Source organism: Balaenoptera physalus, assembly GCF_965194825.1.
Source record: "Balaenoptera physalus genome assembly, chromosome: 7".
Taxonomy (NCBI): domain Eukaryota; kingdom Metazoa; phylum Chordata; class Mammalia; order Artiodactyla; family Balaenopteridae; genus Balaenoptera; species Balaenoptera physalus.
In genome coordinates, this window is record NC_138886.1 from 90,211,482 (window position 1) to 90,235,090 (window position 23,609).

Sequence of the window (23,609 nt, forward strand, 5' to 3'; positions counted from 1 at the left end):
AAAAAAGTAATTTTGAGATTTGCCTTTTAAGCTTCTAAAGAATTTAATGCGCCTGAATATGGATGGAAACAATTTGGTAGCGATTCCTTTAGAACTACCATCTACATTAGAAGAACTTAAAATCAATGAGAACAATCTTCAGTTTATTGATGAAGAAAGTTTATCAGGTATTTAACATTTGACTTTATGATATGTGTCCATATAACCTTTCTTCTGTAGTTGTGTGGAAATTTTATTTGCAATATTACTAAATGAATAGCTAGTAAAATTTTTTTAGGTCATGTTACCATTTAAGTTGATAAAATTTATTTTAACTATTGACTGGTGAAACTTTAAAAAATGTATTTTAAACTGCCTGTTGTCTTAAAAATGCATTTTATAAATAAACTTACAGTGATTTCAGGTTTTCATCATTCACAATACAATAACTAAATTACAAATCCATAATATCCTAAGAGTTACACTAACATTCCCCACACAGCCAGGTGTTCTGGTGCTGTGTTTGTACCGATGTTTTTGGTATCAGTGGTGATAACACAGTATCACGGCTTGTTGAACGGGTCTCCTTTAATCACCCTTAGATGCTCAATACACCCCATACACACCTCCCACTGCCTCTCAACATTCTGCAGTTTTTAACTTGACATGTTTTGGCAAATGAGAATTATGCATAAAATATAAGTAAATGAGCATACTATGTGAGGCTGAGGGGTAATCCTACAAACAAAGTACATAAACTTTAGCACATGCACTCTATATGGCAGTCACTTTGGCTTTGACAGCCTTGTTCCCTAGAGAGTTGCTCTGGCACTTGTCCATGAGGCACATGCACCCCACAGGGCAAGACAAATGATATCCATGGGTGTGTGGTTGCCACGACAGCCTGGCTTTCCCATGGATGTGCTTTAGTGAAGGTGCCCCACATTCTGTACATTTGATACAACTGGAATTTACTCTTCTTAAGACTGTTCCTGGACTAGCTGGATAACTAAAGTTGTCATATTATGAACTCTGTATAAAAGAGGCAGTATTATATTTACCTTTTCGTGAATTCTAGCTATGTCTTTGATTAGATTATATGCTTCTTTAAGACAAAAACTGCTTAATTTTTCTTTTTATCTTCCTAACAGTCTAGTGTAGTTCTTGAGGTATAGTGCTTAACATTTTTTATTTGATTTGAAATATATTTATTAGGTTAATGTTGATAACCAAGCCTTTAAAGGAATAAAACAATTCCATTATTTCCTTTCACTCCTCAAAAAACTTCATAAGGACAAAACACTTCTGGTGATGGGGAAAAAACAATAATGAGAACTGCCAAATCTGAGGATTACAGAGTTATGGAAATACTCTATTTCCAGATGGATTTCGGGGTACTTAACAAACAAAATTTGAAGGTCTTTTGTCATATGGAAAAGACATTAGAAAGTTCAATTTCTAACTGCTAGGTGAAACAGCCAAAGGAACACTTAATTTAGGACAAGTGTACTAATGGGTTATATGTGATCTACATGTGAGATGGTATTTCTAGCAGTGTTATCAAAATGACATGTTTTAAGTCCTTATTTGGAAGGTGCTCTCACACATTCCTACAACTGCTTCTCCACACGCACTTCTCCCTCATAAAAAAATTTCCATATTCCCAGAGGGTTGACTGTGTTCCAGGGTGAACTGGCCTCTTCCTCGATCCACCTCCCATCTCTACAGTCTGAGCACCTCACAGGCCTTGGCCCTGTGCAGGCGGCCAGTGAGGAGCCTCTGCACTGTCACCTTGTCCAGAGAGGCCCCTGTAGTGTGTGGCCCAAAGGCTCCTCTTCTCTTTGGCCTGTGTCTTTAGTCCCGTTCCAGGGCTGGTCCCTCAGGTACTGAGTTCTTAGTTCTGCTCTAATGCTGGCCCCTCAGGTACTGGGTTTTCTCTCGACTGCTGTAGTCACTGGGGCTCCTCAGCTCCTGTGAGTCCCACTGCTGTGGATGGTCAGGTTGGCTGGCAGTGAGCAAGGCAAGCCCAAGCACAGGCCACTGCCAGTACTGTGACACTACTTTTCTGGGTGGAAGCCCCTGGCTTGACCATCAGTGGCCTGTAGCACTTCTGTTAGCTCCCTCATGACCCTTCAGGTTTTATATATATAGTTCCAGAGAAGTGGGGAAGAAGGGCACTCCAGGGAGAGAAGCAGTATGTACAAAGGTGTGAAGAAACAAAACAATTTGGATACTATGGGAAATCCAGTTTCATGGATCTTGGATGCAGCCTGTGATGGGGAGTGAAGAACAAAAGATGATGTGAAAAGGTAGGAAGGAACCACACAACAGACAGCTCTGCACATGCTATGCCGAGGTGCTGGGAGTTCATCCAGAATCCACTGAGAGATGTGCATACCCACTATAGAGAAAAGGAAGGTCTTAAAATTGAAGGGAAGGTGAAAAAATAGAAGGGAGGGATAGCAGGAGAAAACTGGACATGCTAAAAAATGTTCCTGTCTTCATTAATGTTAAAAACAAAACAAAACCCATGATCATGGTGGCCTTTCTAGCAATGATGGTGGTGTGGCTATCCAGTCAGAATATCTATGAGATCAAGTTCTCACACAAGGTCTATCCATGTCTATAACCTGCCATGTAGCTCCCCGCCCACAATGGGAAGGACTTCCTACCAACTTTCTGCTAATAAATCCTCTTTCTGCCACAGTCTAACCTACAAGAACCTTCTCTACCTCCATCCTTTTGCCTGTTACATATAGGAACGTACATACTATCTATGTATACACAATATACACATAAGCCAGAGAATAACCGTAAAGTAATGTATAATATTAATTTACATTGTTGTGTTTTGTTTCTCTTTCTTGTGAGGTCATGTAATGACCACCAGTCTACTTCTATTATCTATTTTCCTCTGAAAAACTTCTATTACATTCCAAAACCTCAACTATGTACTAGATAATTATGCTGGATTCTCAGTATCTTTAGTTGCGGAAATTAAGGAGTTTTGGTTATATGAGGAAATAGAATCACTTATAATTTACTAGTTGGCCTCCATAATTCCTCTCTGTCCTTCAGCTGATGTTAAACACCAGCAGATTAATATTTTGTCATGCTGTTCCCTATCCAGAGGCTGCTTGTTGCCTAGAGAAGGAAAGTCAGACCTTATTTTCTGGTGCACAAAGTCCCTGCACAGCCCACCTCTGCCCTCTCAACAACCTTCATCCCCTCTTGCATATGGCCCACTCCAGGGCTGGTCTCTTTCCTACTCCTGAGCACACCCATGTGAGTTCATGCTTCCATGAGTTCACCTGGCTGCCTCACCCTCCCATGTCTACCTACATCTTTCTGTCTTGAGAATCTAGCCCCACTCACACTTCCGTACTACTCAAGTCTACACTGCCACCTCCTCCTTGTCATGTTCTAGAATCTATGATCTGTACTCCTGACGGTAGTGTCTTTTGTTTATCCTTAGACTATGTCTTACTTCTCTGATATGCCTAAGAGTAGGATCTGAGTTGCACAGAGCATTTCAGTGCAGTACCCATGACTTGAGTTGAATGTGAAAACATCCCCTATTCTGAAAATTTTGGCCACTGAACAAACTCCAAAGTTACACCCTGAATGTCTGACTCAGACACCTCTGGGTATCTTCACTGCTGAGCTGTCCATTCTCCTTTAAGTTTCCAGTTGATTTGGTCATACCACTCCTGAGACCAGTAGAAACAATTTAGAAAAATCTTGTTTGTATAAAGGCCTTTCTTGGTAGCTCAATCTGAATGTGTGGAGAATTTTTGATCATTCTCCTTTCAAAACGTCCATCTGGCTGCACTGTCAGAGTGCACAGGAGTGAACACCGTGATGGGAATTCACTACTATAACTCCCTTGTTCAGAGACTGAGGGTTTGCCAGGCAGAGTGCTCCTTCAGTGTCCTGGAAAAAGGAACCACCCATTGCATTACATTCCTCATACATCCTTGATTATGCTGCCATTTCATACCTGTCTGTCTTTGCAAATACGTCGAATGACCCTCTACAACCTTCTACTTCTCATCTGCCTGTATTCCAAGTCCCTGCTTGGCCATTGCTTCCTCTGTGGGGTGCCCTGGCCCCCCAACTCCCTCCTCTGGTTCCTTATACAAACTTTCCTTTCCATACTGTACATTCTTGACTTCCTTTGTCATAGATTAATTGACCATAAATGCATGGGTTTATTTCTGGGCTCTCTATTCTGTCCCATTGATCTATGGGTCTGTTTTTGTGCCAGTACCACACTGTTTCAATTACTGTAGCTTTGCACTATAGCTCGAAACCAGGGAGTGTGATATCTCCAGCTTTGTTCTTCTTTCTCAAGATTGTTTTGGCTATTTGGGGTCTTCTGCGTTTCCATAAAAATTTTAGAATTATTTGTTCTAGTTCTGTGAAAAAGGGTATTTTGATAGGGATTGAACTGAATCTGTAGACTGCCTTAGGGAGTATGGTCATTTTAACAGTATTAATTCTTCCAGTCCATGTACAAGGTATATCTTTCCATTTGTTTGTGTTGCCTTCAATCAGTTTTTTTTCATGAATGTCTCTTGGTTTTCTGAGTACAGGTCTTTTACCTTCTTGTTTAGATTTATTCCTAGGTTTTTATTCTTTTTGATGCAATTGGAAATGGGACTGTTTTCTTAATTTCTCTTTCTGATAGTTTGTTGTTAGTGTATAGAAACTCAACAGATTTCTGTATATTAATTTTGTATCCTGCAACTTTACTGAATTCATGTACTAGTTCTAATAGTTTTTTGGTGGCAGTCTCTAGGATTTTCTGTATATAGTATCATGTTGCCTGCAGTGGCAATTTTACTTCTTCTTTTCCAACTTGGATTCGTTTCACTTCTTTTCCTTGTCTGATTGCTGTGGCTAGAACTTCCAACACTATGTTGAATAAAAGTGGTGAGTTCGGGCATCCTTGTTTTATTCCTGATCTTAGAGGAAATGCTTTCAGCTTTTCACCGTTCAGTATGATACTGGTGGTAGGTTTGTCTTATATGTTGAAGTATGTTCCCTCTATACCCACTTTGTTGAGAGTTTTTATCACAAATGGATGTTAAATTTTGTAAAAAGCTTTTTCTGCATCCATAATAAAAGATCATTTGACTTTTATTCTTCAATTTGTTAATGTGGTGTATCACATTGATTTTTTTTGTGGATATTAAACCATCCTTGCATCCCTGGGATAAATCCCACTTGATCTTTTGAATTTGGTTTGCCAATATTTTGTTGAGGTTTTTTGCATATACATTCTTCAGTGATATTTGCCTATAATTTTTTCTTTTTTTGTGTGTGTGGCGTTTTGGTTTTTGTATGAGGGTTACAAACTTTCATCATACAGCACAACAGTGATTTCTCTACAGGTCTGCCTCTCCTGGACCAAGCATTCAGCATTGAGTCCTGGCTGATCTGAGCATTTGGGATTTGCAAAGTACTAGGGAAAAGGCTCTAAGGGGGCAGGGGGATACAAATAAAGAAGCTACAACATCAGTCCTCCAAATAAACTGAACATTTCACATGAAATTTTGAAAGCCTATAGAAATTACATGTTTTTTAGTTATCCTAATATTACAATAATTTTATTTTTTTATAGACTTAAATCAATTGGTCACCTTAGAATTGGAAGGAAACAGTCTCAGTGAAACCAATGTCAATTCTTTAGCTTTCAAACCTTTGAAGAGCCTATCCTACCTGCGTCTGGGAAGAAATAAATTTAGAATTATACCACAGGGTCTTCCTGCTTCTATTGAGGTACCAATATCTTACTTATAATATTTTATATTTTAAATACAGCACACTATGACAAAACAAACAATATATTTTAAAAGGTTATTGTGATGCATATTAAACTCAGTAGTTTTGGTGCTATATACAGAATTTGCTATAATTTGAGCACTGCTTTCAAACAATACAAAATTATGAATCAAGATTATAACTACTAGTAGAAAATCTTGATAAAGTGAAAATTGGTTCTGCCGACGGCTCTTGGGGAGAGAACAGGGAAGATGAACTGAGTATTCAAACAGAAACTACAACTTGCAAAAAGTACCTTGACTTGCAAAACTGTCCCAAACTGGAACTGTGACGTTCATCCCAGTCTGTTCCACCCAGAGTCCCACATGGACTAGCAGTGACCCTGTGAAAATGGACAAGATTTGCAGAGAAGGCTGCTGACTGTGCCAGCAGCACCACCCTCCACCCTCTTCCCACAGCTTACTAGTTCTAACTAGCTCCTACCAAGGGCCCAAGCACTGTCCTGTCTCCATCCCCTCTGGAGACACTCCCTGCTGCCCAAGTGTGTGGTCTCCCTTGCTACAACAAGGAACACACTTAATTAAGGGGGGACTCTGGGGGGCCTTCTCTGCTGAGTGTACGCCCCAACTTCCTGCATTAAGAACAGAGGCCTGGAAGATCCAGCTGACTCCTAGGCCACCTCCTCTGAGTTCTGTTTCTGCCACATACACAATCAGGCAGCAGGACAAAGCTTCCCACTGCTGTGGACGCAGTGAGCCAAGAGAGGGCCATTAATCTCAATATGATACTGCTGCTACCACAGCCACCATGCTTCCTCTTCCTACTTCCAGATTAAGATAGACCTTTAGAATTTACCAAAATTGTAAAGATTGAGGTTCTATAACCTGGCTTTACCTCAGAATCACTTGGATTCTAAAGAAATACAGATTCCTGGACCTATCCCAGACATGCTAAATCAAGTTCTTTGGAGAATGGGGTCAACAATTTATAATTTTTTTAAAAATTAAAATTTTAGATAGATAATGCATGCACACAGTAAAACACACACACAACACTTGAATAGTACAAAAGAGCAATGTGTCTCTATTCCACGTCTGACCCTCTCATCCCTGGTTTCTCTTTCCAAAGACCCTCTCGCTAGCTTCTTGGAGGTGCTGTCCATGCAAGTACATGTGCTGTGAATCCTTCCAATGCACTGCTTCACAGCTGCAGTTTCAACGTATAAATGAGTGTGCTCTGATTTAGGTTGGAATTTATACTTTAAAAAGCTCACGAGTGATTCTAATATACAATCAAGTTTAGGAACCACTGATCTAGTTCACCCCGAAATATGTATGAAGGTAAAAGCAAAAAGCTAAAAATCACTTTACCCACTTCCAACAATACCAAAATTAAATGACAAAGAGGGGGAAATTACTACAACAGGAATAGAAAGTTACTCTGAATATATATACCAATTGTACTTCTGAATTCCAACAAGATCCCTGAGTGAAAAATTCCTTGTAATGCTAAATGAATTTAACTTGAAGGCAGCTAGCTGTTGAAAACTTACTAATAGTTCTAGCAAACTTCACCCTGATGTTAAATGAAGGCTCTTAATTAACTGTTAATTAAAGTAATTATAATACAAACAAATCTAAAAAATGTGAGCCTAAAAAAATTACAGACAGCATGGACTGGTAGGAAGCAGGCTGACCTAAGCTGGGGCCAGCCAGCATGAGTTTCCCTCATGTATTAGCTGTGTAACCTTGCAAATATCTTGCCATCTCTCCAGGTCTGAGTTTCTCTACTGCTAAGTGGGGATAATTTCTACTTATTTCCTACTTTTTAGGATCTTGAAGCCCAAATGAAATAATTTATGTGAATAAGTTGTTTTGTAAATTAGAAAGCTTTATACAATTATTATGGTATGCTATATCATATATCATTTTATGGTTAAAAAATAATTAAATAAAATTCATTTAATTCCATAACCATGACAGATAGTACATTTTATTTTACTAGTTAGAAAATCTGACAACTTAAAAATATGAACTCATTTTGAAGTGCTGCAATACTCTTTAGCTAACACTAGTGACAACAGTCTATAACCTGATTTCAATTCTGTGAGATTGAATATATTTATCAACTAATATGAAAAAAATAAGTCTCTTCTCTTAATTATAGGAATTATACCTAGAAAATAACCAAATTGAAGAAATAACTGAAATTTCTTTTAATCATACCAGAAAGATCAATGTCATTGTACTACGTTATAATAAAATTGAAGAAAATAGAATTGCTCCTTTAGCCTGGATAAATCAAGAGTAAGTACATGCTACAATCTGACTTTCTTAGGTGATTTCTTTCCTTTGCCATTATTAAACAGGGTATGAACATGGGCAAGTGAGGGAGGTGACAGCATTCTTTCTTAGTGAACCTCCCCCTACATAAAACTTGTCTATTTGCATAGACTTCAAACCATTCATGATATGACTGATGTTAGGATGGCCATGGTCACTGCTGCTGGGGACACCCTACAGTGTGCAAGTGCTAAGCCCAAGCAGTGTGACCTTAGGTCTGATCACTGTTCTGCTCTCTGCTGACCTCACAGGCAGTCATGAAGTTTAAGTGAGATAACCCCTTCCCATAGTGAGGAAGGAAGCTGCCCTCCTCTCCCTTTCTCCCTCACCATTAGGTGGAAGCACCAGCATTCACTGTTCTATACCACACTGTCTTCATTCCTTCAAACTATTTCTCTATTTCAAGTGCTACAAAACAGACTAAAGAATGCGTGACCCGATAGCGGAAGCAAAAAGCAGAGCCCATCTTCCTGGAGAGGAATCAGTGGCCCCAGGCTGTAGCCTCAGTGAAGGGCAAAGTGTGGAGGCCTTGCTCATCAGGAAGGAGAGGATTAGCTACACAGGGAAACAGGGTCAGGCCCTGGCAGCAGCTGCATCAGAGCAGATCTATAGGCATGTGGTGAGGGAATGAGGGATCTGAGTGGCACCATGGGGACAGGCATCTTTCAGAAGCAGGACAGAGATGAAAAGAGGCCTTGAGGGCCAATTAGGTTTAGCAGGATGTGGCAGTGGCAGGGCAACTGAGTCTTCATCAGGTGAAAAGTCTTCATGGGGTGGGCAGAAGCCGCAGGTGAGGCTCTGAAAAAAGCCAGATAGCTCACCACATTTCCCAGATCTTCTGGCTTATTAACAACCTTTTCTAGATGCCTCATTCTCACCCCAAGTCCCAGATCCCAGGTCATCAGATCAAATGTGGAACAAGAATGCAATAACCCCTCAACACTGCTACTTTCTTGCTGGAACCAGAGATGATTTTAGGGTTTGATGTCAGCTAGGACTCTGGACTTCATTTCTCATACAAGTTTGACCTTCGAGATATTTGGGGGACCTCTTTGGGTCTGAGCATTACCCCTGGGATATGAGTTTTTCTCTCTGAACTCTGGTGCTCCTCTATTAGAGAGGAACTCAAGCAGCTCTGTGGTACCCGGGTAAGAGCACTAGCCTTGCAGCCAGACCACCATACAGCCACACTTGCACTGGGAATCATTACAGCACACTGAGTACTGGCAGGAAAATGGACAAGCATCTTGACTGGCTTGTCAAAACTTTGAGCTTACAGTCACTGCTCTGATGTCCCCACTCTGTTTACTCTTTTCTAGAAATCTAGAATCAATTGACCTCTCCTACAACAAGCTCTACCACGTCCCCTCCTATCTACCCAAGTCGCTGCTGCACCTTGTGCTCATCGGCAACCAGATTGAGCGCATCCCTGGCTTTGTGTTTGCCCACATGGAACCAGGCCTGGAATACCTGTACCTGTCATTTAATAAACTTGTGGATGATGGCATAGACCGAGTTTCCTTCTATGGGGCTTATCATTCTCTGCGAGAGCTGTTTCTGGATCATAATGAATTAAAATCTATACCACCTGGGGTACAAGAAATGAAAGCACTACATTTTCTGAGATTGAACAACAACAAGATACGGTAAATTTTGGCCTTTTCAAGTATACATTTAAATTGTCATGGGTGACAAAATATAGGATTAAACAACCATGACATGATGTCTGGAATTTACTTTAAAGAAAAAAAGTGACAAGAGGTTGCATTAAACAAGATTGGCAAATGTTAATGATTGTTGAAGCTGGATGATAATAGGTATGTAAGGATTCACTATAGTGTTTTTTCTACTTTTCTATGTATGCAAACTTCCATAGTAAAAAAATGTAAAAATAGAGTATGATTATATAATACCTAGAACCTTAGAGGCATGTTCAAGTGAGGCTTCAAGGCAATAGACTATGTTGCTAATCCCACCTCCATATGTAATTTCAAACACTGTAATCTGTAGAACACAAAACCTAAGTATATGCTAAAATTAAAATTGCTTCTATCTAGATTTTTCTGAAGACAAAATTCTGAATAAATTTATTGAGACTCAGCTCCCTCACTTCTGAGGATACATTTTTCTGTGTGTGTTCCGTCTGCTGACAGAGTCATCACCCCTGCCTAGAAAGTATGAATGTCTCAAGAATTAATCTGGAACGCTTTGTTAGTGCAGCCAACGAGGGAGGCAGACCCCAGAGCTCTGTGGTCCTGTCCTTGGAGATTATACCCCTTACTCTTTTACCTGTCTCTACAATTCCAAACATAAACTCCTGAAAAATAAAACAAAGAAAGAGTCAAGAGTTTATAGGGGAAAAGGTGGGGATGGGAAAGGCTTTAAAGATTCAGAGTCAAAATTTTTTGGCCAAAATAATTCCTAGGTCATGCTTATATGCTTCCTATTGCATTGCATCAGGAGGCATACAATATCTGTCCCATTCTGGTGAGATTTAGGTGGTCATGGCCTGTTATCTCCATTATAACCTTTCTCCTCCACCACTGAACCAATGGTTTTTTCACTCACAGATGCTTATTGCTTGCATCTGTTATTTCCTTAGGGGTAATAAAGTGGTGAATTTCTATTTTTGTCATTCTTTCCACATTTTATAGCTGGACTTCGTCTGTAAATAATATTTTCTTTTCAACTAGGGCAACTTTGTTACTCTGAAAGGTAGGCTCAGTTCTTTCCTTTAAACTGCCTAGCAGAGTAAGAAGTTGGTTACAAATTTGTAACTGTGTGAGGTGATGGATGTTACCTAAACTTATGGTGGTGATCATTTCAACCACATACATATACAACAAACCATTACGTTGTACACTTTAAACTAATACAATGTTATGCCAATCTTTATAAAACTGGAAAAAAATATACATATGCATTAAACATGAATGAAAAGGACTATAAAATATATGAAAATTTTAATAGTGGCTGTCTCAGGATAAAAAAGAAGTTAGTGCCTAAATATTTTTGCTTTATTATTTTGTTTTTGGCTTTTTCTCTTTCTCTGGAGGATCAATATGAACTTATGGCTTTATATATTAAGAATGTTTCAATCAACTGCAATTATTGTTCTTAAACTGTCCCATCTTTGGCCAATGGTAGCCCTTCGAGTTGGTTCCTGTGTCCTTGGATAGGCCTCCGTAGATCTTGGATGGCTCACTTTTATATTCCCCACTACAGCCGAATGCCAGCCTTCTTCCAAAGAGCCCTAGCTCCTCTCACTGGGGAATCGTGTTCAGAGGCCCCAATCTGGGCACCAGGCATCTTCCTTTCAAATGTGTTGTTACTGTTTCAAGGCCTTTCAGTGGACTGCCAGAAATATATATTTTGTGAAGAAAAAAAAAATGAGTTCATACAGATATTCCCAAGTCAAATTTAATGTTACAGAGAAGTCCTTCTGTTTTAAACTTGCTTATCTTACACTGAAAATCTAGGTTCCCAACAATAACCTATATTTATTATAAACAATAGTTTCAAAATGATAATACCATTATTACAACTAACAACAAAAGTATTTAATTAAGTTTATTATGTTTTTAGTAGTTCTATTTGTCCTTAGAATATGTTCCATGAAGGATGTATAGCTTAAATACAGAAGTTTTCTCTGTAACAATAGGTCAACAACTTAATATTCAGATAGGTCTTCAATTTGCTTTGGTTTTTAGGAATTGCTACTTTCTATATAATATTTTTCTATGCCTGTCCCTTATACCATATTCCACCCTTTCCCATAGGTTAAGTTTTTTAAAATTTATTTTTGGCTGTGTTGGGTCTTTGTAGCTGCGTGTGGGCTTTCTCTAGTTGCGGTGAGGGGGGGCTACTCTTTGTTGCAGTGTGCGGGCTTCTCATTGCAGTGGCTTTTCTTGTTGCGGAGCATGGGCTCTAGGAGCGTGGGCTTCAGTAGTTGTGGCACACAGGCTCTAGAGCACAGGCTGAGCAGTTGTGGCGCATGGGCTTAGTTGCTCTGCGGCGTGTGGGATCTTCCCCGACCAGGGCTCGAGCCCATGTCCCCTGCATTAGCAGGCGGATTCTTAACCACTGTGCCACCAGGGAAGCCCCTAAACTTTTAAATTAATTTCCCATTGATGATCCCAGTGTTATTTTTTTTTAAATATAAGCATACATACACACATTCATATTCCCCACTGCCTCTCACAATTATTATACAAATTATTACACAAAAGGATTATTATTTTTTTCTCTCTCTCTGGAAAGAGTGTATATTTTTTCTGTTCTTCACTTTTAAAAATTATCAGTATACCCTGGCTATCACTCCATATCAGTATGTAGAGAATTTCCTCATTCCTTTTTACAGTTGAATAGTATTCCACTATATGGACATTTTATTCAGCCAGTTCCTTATTGATAGACATTTGATTGTTTCCATTTTTTTATACTATAAATAATGCCACAATGTACAACTCTGTTCAAATGTAATTTTGTATTTTTCCAATCTAACTTTGGGATAGATCCCTAGAAGTGGGATTGCTGAGTGAAAGGTATAAAATGCCCATGTAATTTTGCTAGATACTGCCAAATTCCTATCCATGGGGCTGTACTGTTTTGAATTTCCTTCAATGATGTTTGATCCTATAGAGCCTCACCATCAGAACATGTTAATGAACTTTTGGATTTTTTTGGGAGGGTGCTGGGCAAATCTGGTAAGTGAGAGTGGTATGCCAGTATCATTTCAATTTACATCTTTCTTATCATGAATGAAATTAAGCATCACGTTTACATGTCATTTCATTTTCTCTTCTGTAAACTGGTTACCCAGGTATCTTTTTTTTTTCTCATTTCCCTCTCCTCCTAGGTTTTTAGGTCTTTGTATATTAGCCCTTTATCTGTAATATAAGTTGCAAACACTTTCTCCTAGTTTGTGATTTGTCTTTTAACTTTGCATTTAAAAAAAAAAACACCTGTAGTCAATTTATTAATCTTTTCTTTTAGTGCATCTGGTTTTTGAGTCACACATAGGAAGATTTTTCCCCCACTCCCAGGGTATGAACATGTTTTATTCTACTATTCTATGGCTTCATTTTTTCACATGTAGATCTTTGACATATTTGAATTTTTTTCTGGTGTATAAGAAAAGGATCCAATTTTATTTTAAAAACAAGAGTTTTTAAAAGAAATATAAAATTTAGCTCCTAAATTATGAAGGCAGAATATTACTTGGATCATTTATGACTTGCATGTCTATTTTTCCTTAGGAATATTCTTCCAGAACAAATTTGCAATTCTGAAGAAGATGGTGATTCAACCCTGGAACATCTTCATCTTGAAAACAACTATATTAAAACAAGAGAAATATCATCCTACGCATTTTCATGCATAAGATCATATTCAAGTGTCGTTCTTAAACCACAAAATATCAAGTAATTCCACATTTTTCTTTGTTATTTGTAAATTATACTCACATATCTGTTTCAGTAGCATCTTTCATCAATGAGAGAGATATAATGTCATGTTATACTTAGTATCATTATGCTAGCCAACCTGATTCGCCAACGCACATAAGAACAACCAGACATATCTACAAGGTTTAGTCTTCTAGCAGTTTTAGTGAAGGTTTCAGTTTTACACTCTAGAAAGAAGCCATCTCATTGCAAAGTTTTCTCATGAGAATAGAATGTTGTGTGCTACTGAACTAGACTGGGAGAATCTAGAACAAAATAAGCATGTCCTTTACAACAGATCTTAGTATTGCTATTAGCTAAGAACTCCCTGAGTCCTTTTAAAAATTATGTATATTATGGTTCAAGACCAAGAAGTTGATAACAGGAAAAAATAATAGGTAGAATTTATGAACTAGTGTTCTGTTTATTATTCTACTGTTAAAGCAATAATTTATTAATTTTCTATAAGACCCTATGATACAATTACTGGTATAAATAAACTTAATTATTGTCTTAGCTTTAGTTCCTTCTATTAATTACACGTGTGGAACTAAAACACTACTATAAAGTTAATTTCCTGGTTTTGAGAATTGTACTATGGCTAAGTATGTGGTTATTAACATTAGGGGAAGCTGGGAAAAGGGTATATGTGAATTCTATATGATTTTTGTAATTTTTCTGTAAGTCTAAAATTTCTCTGTAAGTCTAAAAAGTTTAACAGTATTTTAAGATCACCCTCATTATTCTTTGCTCAAGATCAAAAGATTTTATGGGAAGCAGTGGAGTTTGCTTAAAATATATGTTAATTTTCCTTGACTAAACCTTGTAAATGTAAACCTAATGCATAAATTAAAAAAAATTTTTGCTCCTCTGGTCATTGTTAGTACCTCTTTTCTTTGCCCTAATTTGCTCAAATGTATCCTTTTACTCAGTTCAATTTAACATAAAGCTATTAGTATTCACTATATACTAGACCCTAACAAAACCATACAATATATTAAACTTTTCATTAGGTAATGATCTTTTATCTTTATTTCTAAAGTAATTTGTAAAAGACACATACAGAAACCACGTTGACTTTTCTTGTTACTCTCAGTTTTGTATCTTGAAAAAACACCAGATTAGGAACTTAAGTTCTAGGCTTGGCCCCCTTGGGCAGGTTACTCTAATTTTTCAAACTTCAGTTATTCAATTTTTTAATAGTTCCCTCACCATCCTCAGAACCTTCCAGCCCCACTTCACAGGGTCATTACGAGAACCAGAGAATAAAAAGCATCTGGGAAGCGTGGTATGAAAGGTGAGTATACTTATAATTGCCAACCTTTCATATAAAATTGACAGCAACCAGCAAACCAGCATATTCAACCAAAGTTGATTATTATTTGGACAGCTTTCAAGATGTGTAAGTTTGATTTATCCCATTTAAGCTAATGTTATTTCTAAGCCCCTTTTCTTAATATCTAGGTTTTTGAGATTACAAAATGAACAAGAATAATAATATGATACAAACTGTTAGAATCAAGGGTCAAAGGCTTAAGCCAAGTGGCTAAGAAGAGAAATAAAATCCTATGGAACAAAAGTTGAGATTTATAACTAGTTTAGGAATGTAGAAGCATTGCTAATTTAAATTGGCCAAGTTGAATGTAAGAGACAGATGAAAACAAGAAGATATGGTTATTCATTTAATCAACAAGAACCCCTGTGCAATGTTTCTTGCTGTGTGAATATAAACACATTGACATAAGTGGCAAACTAAACAGTAAACAAAATTAGTGTCAGAGGGGACTCAAACTGACTCAAACTGAATAAGGTGAGTCAAAAGAATTAGCATCCTGGACAACACTGAAACACTCCAGCATTCATTTCTCATTCTGACTTTAATCAGATGTGTCCCAGGTGCTGTTCTACAGAGACAGGGATGAATAGATCAGATGAGGTCTCTGCCCTCTGGTGATGCATACTGTGTTAGGGGCAATAAGCAGGAAATCAAATAGACAATCAAAACAGGCCAAGTGTGATGAAGTCAGCAGAACAGGTTGGTGATGCAATGAAGCATGCTGGGTTCCTGAGGTCCCTCTGCCTGGCCCTGGGGGTACTCCCAGATCGTGGGTTTCTAGAGTGTGCAAACAGCACAACAGCAATCTCTGGAAGCCCTGGAGTAATACCAGGCACAGGAACACGCTGAGACCCTATCGTGCACTCAGGGACACCCTGTTGGGAGCGGAATCTCTAGAAAGGCTAAAAATCAGAATGACTGATGAAAGCTTTGTTTTTAAGTTGGAAGTTGCTTTTATTTCTGATTTTATAATTTAAAATATAAAATATGTCTAGCATTGAACTTGTTTGCTTTGAAACTTCATCATGCTCTGGATAGAAGCTTTAATTCCATTTTTAAAAAAGTGATAAATGTCCATATAGCAAACATTCTTCATGATATATAATGTTTAAAATAAAGAGGTATTCTGTTTGGCTTCAGAAATATGCTGTAATTACTAATACATATGTACACTAAGGAAATCCTGGCCCAGCTATGGTCTGAAAATATTAATGGTGTGTCATCTTTGCACATAAGTACAAGGAGTACTAACTAACTTTTCAATTTTGAGATTTGGCTTATTGTAGATTAAAATATTTCAAAAAGCACTAAAGATAAGATGTGGTTAAAAAAAACATATAGCCTAGAATCATAAGGAAATAATTACACCAGGAATCAGGACACCTGGGTGCCCATCTTGGTCTCCAATAATTATGCAGTCATTTTACTTTTCTGAGATCACTTGATTCAATTATAAAATAGCATGCTGTGTGAATATAAATGCATTGATGAACACATCAGTGGTTTTCAAGCATGGCTCATTAGGAGTTCATGGTGCCCTGGGGTGGAAGTGTCCCTGAAGAGGAAGTACACAGACTCTTTTCAGACAAAACAGCTTTGCTACCATCAGAAAGGGTTAACTGCCACTGCTCCTGCCTGCCTCCCTAACCACCCTTATTTCTTGAAACCAGTAGACAAGGTACTATATAAATCACACATCAAGTTTTAAGAATCATAAGGAACATTCAGCCAAAGTCCCTGGTCCTTATCCTCTGCTCAGCTCCTCCCACACTTTCAGAGAACTTCGCTGGAGAGCTCTGGTCTGAAGAAACGCTTCTCAGGTATGCAGATTACAGCTGCCTGGACACAGCCAACCTCTGAGTATGCCAGGGCAAGGAAGTTTAGTAGATGTGTCTGTTCCTTTGGAGCTCCTAGGGTGGGATCAGCCCTGAGCACTTCTGCCACAACCAAAGACTACTGACCTCCAACCTGAAACACCCTGAAAGGCAGTCAGCATGAGTACGTGTTCTGTAGGACAGGCACAACATGGCACAGTGTTGTAGCGTGCACAGACTGGGCTCACATCCTCGTCTCTGTCAGACTGTGTCACTCCCTATGGAGCAGGCAGGTCAGGATGACCCCAGCATCCTGAGGGTGAGTGTGTGGCACTTGGGAATGACAGGGAGTAGGTGGCTGAGTCTGGACTTAACATGCATCTTCTGAATGAAGTCCCCAAAGTGGAAAGTCTGGACACCTGAGAGTGCGTATGGCACACCTCTAAATCTGAGGGTGCAGGGCACCTGGTTTGGCAGGCGCTGCCAACAGGAGCAAGAAAATACAACAATCTCTCCCTGGGCTTGTATTGTCAAATGACTCTACACACATCCCTTAGGAGTCAGGCTTGTGAGGTTAAAGTTAACTACTCTTAGGGATGACTGCTTTTATTAACATGGAAAACACCACCCACTACACTAGTTGAAACCTGCCCCTGGTCTGCATGGACACCACTAAGAGCAGTGAGGATGATACCCCATTCACACATAAGAATGTGATTATTCCAATAACTGTTCAAACTATGTAGTATAAACCTTTAAATTCATTGGGAAGTGTTAATAAATTATAACGCTTGTTTCAAGATAATTTTAGATTTGGTAAGTATGTGGAAACTTAAGCCACAGACGATGGGTATATGGCTAAAGGATAAAATCCCAAATTTTTACCGGTGCCACACATTATGTTAAGCATAATGCTGTGTGCTACAGGCAAAAATGGCTTCTCTGAACTGACAAATTTAGATCAGGAGTAATAAAGAAAGCCTGTGGTATATATGATACGGGAAATAACTAGCACTGAGTTTGGAGAAGAAAAGATCAACAGGCTTGAGCTGGGCCTTGAAATAGGATTTGAATCAGTTGAGGGGGAAGGAATGACTGACTAAAAGAGGCATGAGCCAAGCATAGTTGAGGTTCACCAATGGAGGAAAGATTATACAGGAAATAAGAGGCCTGGGATGGCTTGGAAGGCCAGTAAGAAGAGACCAGACTTACTGTGATGAGAAATGTAGTGCACCACCAAAAACCTCTGAAGGGAGGAGTATGTCATGAAAGCAATGGCTTCAGGAAGGAAAAAGAGCCACCACTGTAATAATCTAGAAACAGAATAAGTGGGACCCACACAGCACAGGTGACAGGAAGAACAAGCAGGAACAGGAATAGGTATGACAGAGAGTTTGAAAGAAAGAAAAAAATATCTACATTCTCATCCTGGAGATTAAGTCTGAGGGCAAGTATGCCATAATTAGTGACCATCTGTGGTCTTCTGAGGGGCTCAATCTCAGAAGGACATTATGAGCCATGAATAACTGAGAATATATTAAAAATAAAATGAACTGATTGAATGTAAAAAGAAAGAAAGAGAATAAAGAAAAGAAAAGAGAAGAACTACTAGTGGATAGCGATCTACCCTGTAAGGGACACACACAAAGAAGAGAAAAGGAGACAAAAAGGAGAACTGTTCTGAGTCTCACTGATACTGCTGAGAAGCTGTGAGAAAGGGACAGTTTGGGTGAGAATATGTTGAAGTTGAGGGGGGTGGTCACCATGGAATTCAGGCAGGAGGATGGGAATGCACTCAGCTGGAGTGGAATCCAAAGGAAAGGATACACATTGAGGGGCAGGTGAAGAGAAGGGCAGGGGAGCGGAACCCTAATGAGCACCGACTTCCAATTTCAAGGGGAGCAAGTACACCATAAGTCTCCATCTGACTTGAGCCATATGATCTGACCTCAAGGAACTTCCAAGGCACAAGACAAGCTGTGCCTAGAAGCCCAGCTCCCTGGGAAGTGACCCCTCCCTTCGGCACTTGGCATCTGTTCCACCAACCTCGTGAAAGACAGATCTGGTATTATGAGTTAGGTCTGCATTGATTATTTCTTTGCATGTGGGGTGTTGTACGGTAGATGGGTAGGAGGTGTATCTTGTTTTCCCCAAAAGACTGTAAAATTTAGAAGAGAGACAATTCATTTCTTGGATCCCTGCATTCTGTGTACAAAGTAGGTACTAAAATGACTGTTGATTCCTCAGTCTAAACGATCAGCTCATGAGTTGTCCAAAGTTGATATTAATACTACTCCTAAACAAGACAAAAAGAAATCTGCAAAATTTAAGGATTTTTAAAGGAAAAGCAATAAAGATTTATATAGGGTCATAAAATTAATAAGGAATAATTTCTCTTATTAATATTTCCTGACATGGACATTAGAAGGCACAGAGTATATTTTATAAAAAATTAAGTCATGCTTTGACAACTGTTAATACGTAGTAATCAACTGATTGTTCTCCATAACAGCAACTTTGACGATGTTTTCCAAAGCCATCATTTAAACAACATGAATTACTAGGTTCATAGATGCTGACATAAAAGAATGAAATACTCATGTTCTGCTGTTTAAGTGAAACCTCAAAGGGCTGGGTAAAACCCTCTATGATATCTATTCCATCTCTTTCCCTTATTTAGAAAACAGAAAGTTTCCTCATAGGAGAAGTACTTACAAATTGGTGATAACTGAATTATTCATCTGTCCATAGTTGAATTCAGACTCTCAGTCAACTTAAAATTCAAAAATATTAAAAGTACTTATAAAAATAGAAGTTTCTGGCCAGCTCTAACATATACCAGATGACTCCAGGGGCCCTTAAACCCTAGAAGTCTGTGAAACATGAGGTCCATCTCTTGAAATGAAAAAACAAGAACGAGTATCTTGGGTCTGAACTGGAATCCTTATTATCTGTGGGCTTGGTCAAGTTACTTAGACTCCGATTTCCAGTTTCCTTGCCCACGAAACTGAGGAGAACATCTGCCTACCAAGGCTGCTGGGAAGGTTAAATAAGGTGATGTCCATGACAGTACTGAGCACAGGGTGGACGTCAGATGAGTGTCCATTCCTTCATGGATAGGCATTAGGAAACCAGCAGGTAGGAAGGTTCAGTGACTTGCTCAAGGCTGCCAAGTCTCATAATACGGTAGATATTAACTATTACAGGAGATTGATTCCTTAGATTGTGATATACAGTGGAAAAAGGAGTGGGCCTATTACCGTAGGGCAGGAGTCAGCAAATGCTCTCTGTAGACGGCTGCACTCAAGTGGGACTCTGCAGCCATATCAGCGTCTCTCTTGAGCTTGGCAGTCTTTGTGCTGTGTCACTGCATGCTCATATCCATCAGACAGAACAGAATGAAACCAGCTTAGAACAAGGGCTAAGCAAGGGCTCGAGCCTTACTTGAGCAAGGACTCTCTAAACACAGAGTAAAACCAGGACTCATAGAATCTAAACTACTTATTGTCATAGATATGGCAATAGTTTAGAAGCAGATTAAAAAAAAATCCTGATTATAGGAAACAAAAGTAATTCTGACTTATAAGTGTGATTCACTGTAATAATATAACACCAAAAAGGGAGAAAAAACTGTATTTAAAATAGCCAAACTAGAAGAATATGTGATCAGTAAACCTGTCCTGCAGATGGATTCCTACCTCAGAGATAACCCACAAGTGGGTCCACGGGGATACAGTAAGAGTGTGCATGTAAGCCTTGGCCAGGTGCAGCATGCTCTGGGCAGATGGTTCTCCTGGGGAGTTTAAGTATTTACTATCCTTGTAAACATCAGCTCTGACTAAACCTACTCCAACAGACCCAGAGGCATTTGTGAAGGATTTTCAGAGCAACTAAAATCTACTGTAAACAGTATAGATATGTGTTAGTATACATTTCATCCTATATGTCTTAAACAACGCTTTGGCATATTCTATCTAACATATTACTCACATGTCGTTGCTTCAACATGCTGTACAGGAACAGTTGAAACTATAAGTCATGTTGGAATTTGGTCTGTCACACACTGTTATGTGCAAAGAGGTGAATGTTTCTAACTAGATTAATAGAGCTTAGTGATTACACAACTAAAAAATAAAGGCATGACTGTTTCTTCTTTGACATTATGTTTCCCTTTCTACATGAAAATGGATTAAAAAACTTACAGTCTAGCATATTTTTCCCTTTGCACAAAATGTGAAGAATGTGAATCCACACAAGGGAAAGCAGACTGCATTAAAAATAACATGTGATTGCTCTAAACGCATATTAGTTTGGAAAAGAAAAGGAATACATCATGTTATTAGAATGTCATGGTGTGTTTCTAAGTAACAGAATCTCTGTGGTCAAATAAACTTACATTGAACTATCAGCTGATACAAGCAAATCTTTTTATAAATTGGAATCTGCTGAAGGTTCATTTGCTTTACATAAGTTGAGAATTACATTCACAATTACAAAATTTATACATGAACTGTCTGAAATGCTAACTAGTATGTGATACTCAGAATAAAGAATGCATTATAAATTGTAAATCTACTCTAGGTCAGTAGTTCTTAACTATTTGAAGGATGGACCCCTCCCTTTGAGGATATGATAGAAGCTATGATGGACCTTCTATGCAGAAAAATACACATATACAAACACTCTGCATGTATCAAAAGGCTCATAAAACCCATCCTAAATCCTCTAGGGATTCTTGTACAATAGCTAAGAATCTGTACGTAGAGTAACACCTTAATTAACTTAAAATAAATTTTACATGTAAATATTGCACTAGAGTCAAAGATAAATCAAAGAGTTAAAATTAATTTAAGGCAAATTGCCTTATTTCCCACAACTATTTAGCATCTATTTAGCAATATTTTTATGGCCATAGAAAAGTTGAAAGAATACAGTGAACATCTACATATTCTTCACCTACATTCACCAATTAATATTTTGTCACCTTCATTTTATCTTTTTCACTCTTTCCATATCCCTGTCTATACATATATATGTATTTGTGGGGTACAGGGGCTGGACCATCTGAATGTAAGTTGCAGATATCATGTCACCCTAGTACTTCAGTATAAGTCTCCTAAGAACAAGGACATTTTCTTACATAACCATGAGACAATGATCACATTCTCTCACATTATCAACCCCCAGAAATTTAACATCAATTCAGTTTCAACATACAGTCCATATTCAGATTTTCCCAACTGTCCCAACAATGTCCTAAATTGCTGTGTGTGTTGTGTGTGTATATGTGGCTCAAGATCTAATCAGAGTTCACTTGCCTTTAGTCTCCTATAATCTAGAGTAGCAATTCTCTGCCTGTGTTTCACCCCTTCACTTTTTGAAGGGTCCAAGCCAGCTATCATGTAGAATGTCCCCTAATATGTATTTGTCTGATTGTTTCCTTATGATTAGATTTAGGTGAAACGTTTTTGCCAAGAATCCCACGTAGGTGATGTCATGTACTTCCTTTTGTATCATATCAGGAGGCACAAAATGTCGGGCTGGCGTGTTATTGGTGATGCTGAGACATTGGTTAAGGTAGTGTCTTCATCTCCTTGTAATAAAGAAATATCCTGCAAGGTAAGACTTTAGGTCTGTGTGAATATCTCGCCATCCAATAACCTTTCACTTAGTGGTTTTAGGTCCCATCTTTGCCTAAATCAGTGACTATGTTGGAGGTTTCACAGTGGTGATTTTCTAACTCTGTGATTCCTTCTGTATTCATTAGTTGGCATTCCTCTACAGAAAAAGCTATGATCCTTTTGACCCTCTTCCCTCTGTTATAAAAAGGATTTTGCATTTGATGTGTTATAATCCATTGCCATTCTTATTTGAGGTATTCAAACTGTGCCTTCACCTAGCTTCTATGTTCTGTTCACAGTCCGCAGTAATCTCTGAGTGCTTTTGTGCCTGCTGGTATGATGAAATGTTTCAGGCACACTTTACAGATTCCCTGGCCCTGATCTATTACTTGACATTTTTCTCAGGGGCCTTGCTCCTTCTAATGAAAAACGGCCCTTAGAAACACAGATCTGGAAGTTAGATGCGCTCACTGCTTTTAGGTCTTCTCAGTTGAAAGAGCCTGGAAATTTATTTAAAACAAAACCATTACTTGCACCCATTCCTGAAAGCAAACTGACCTTTGAGGCATTACTTAAAAATATTTGATACCTACATTTTTATAAATTCAACTCAATTCATTTTAAATGACAATTTATGGCATTAATTCATCTTCAGAGCAAAACATCCAACAGGATGATGACAGGCGCTCAGCCTGCAAGTTGCAGAAGCAAGTCCTTACCAGCACAGGGTATAGAAGAATGGGAGCTGAGAACCAGGGACCAGAAGCCCATCTGAAGAAGGCTGTTGCCATGAGCTCAGCCAATTGCTAGAACTGCACAGGAATTCAGGGCCAGCTTTGTCAAACTGAGTTTTTAAGATATGGTAAATTTAGACTTTGATATAAAATTTCCTGGTTTTAAAAAATACCATATGCTCCAAACAAACCATATCTGTGGGCTGAATACTGCCCATGGGTCATGATCTACTGTCATAAGTCAATTCTCATTATAAATCACAGAGCCTAGTCCACCATGAAGGATGCTTGAACATTCAAAACAACCCATAAAATCATATCAAACCCATGAATTCACTTCTTTCAGAAGTCTTTGTGAATGCCTACTATATACAACCTCTGTTATGCATAAAGAGCATACATTATTTACACCCTGGGATTTGATGGTCTAGAACATTCTTAAACTAGGTATTTGGAAGGCACATCTCCTCATTCCCTCAGGGTTTCCCTGACAATCCCCCATCCCATTTTGCTTTTCTTCATGGCACTTAACACCGTTCTTTGAATAAACGG

At 38.6% G+C, this 23,609-nt stretch overlaps 2 protein-coding genes across 7 annotated transcripts in view; one reads left to right on the top strand and one right to left on the bottom strand.

Annotated features, from left to right (window-relative positions):
• ECM2 (extracellular matrix protein 2) overlaps window positions 1-14,429 on the top strand; it is a 41,765-nt gene extending 27,336 nt beyond the window's left edge. For all 3 annotated transcript variants that reach the window (XM_082469703.1, XM_082469704.1, XM_082469705.1), the window contains exons 6-10: window positions 32-167; window positions 5,606-5,763; window positions 7,933-8,072; window positions 9,428-9,754; window positions 13,367-14,429. In XM_082469703.1, coding sequence (XP_082325829.1) covers window positions 32-167; window positions 5,606-5,763; window positions 7,933-8,072; window positions 9,428-9,754; window positions 13,367-13,535 — 930 coding nt within the window. In that variant the 3' untranslated portion in view covers window positions 13,536-14,429. The remainder of the gene's footprint in view (window positions 1-31; window positions 168-5,605; window positions 5,764-7,932; window positions 8,073-9,427; window positions 9,755-13,366) is intronic.
• CENPP (centromere protein P) overlaps window positions 1-23,609 on the bottom strand; it is a 236,977-nt gene that overhangs the window by 61,955 nt on the left and 151,413 nt on the right. The window lies entirely within an intron of this gene.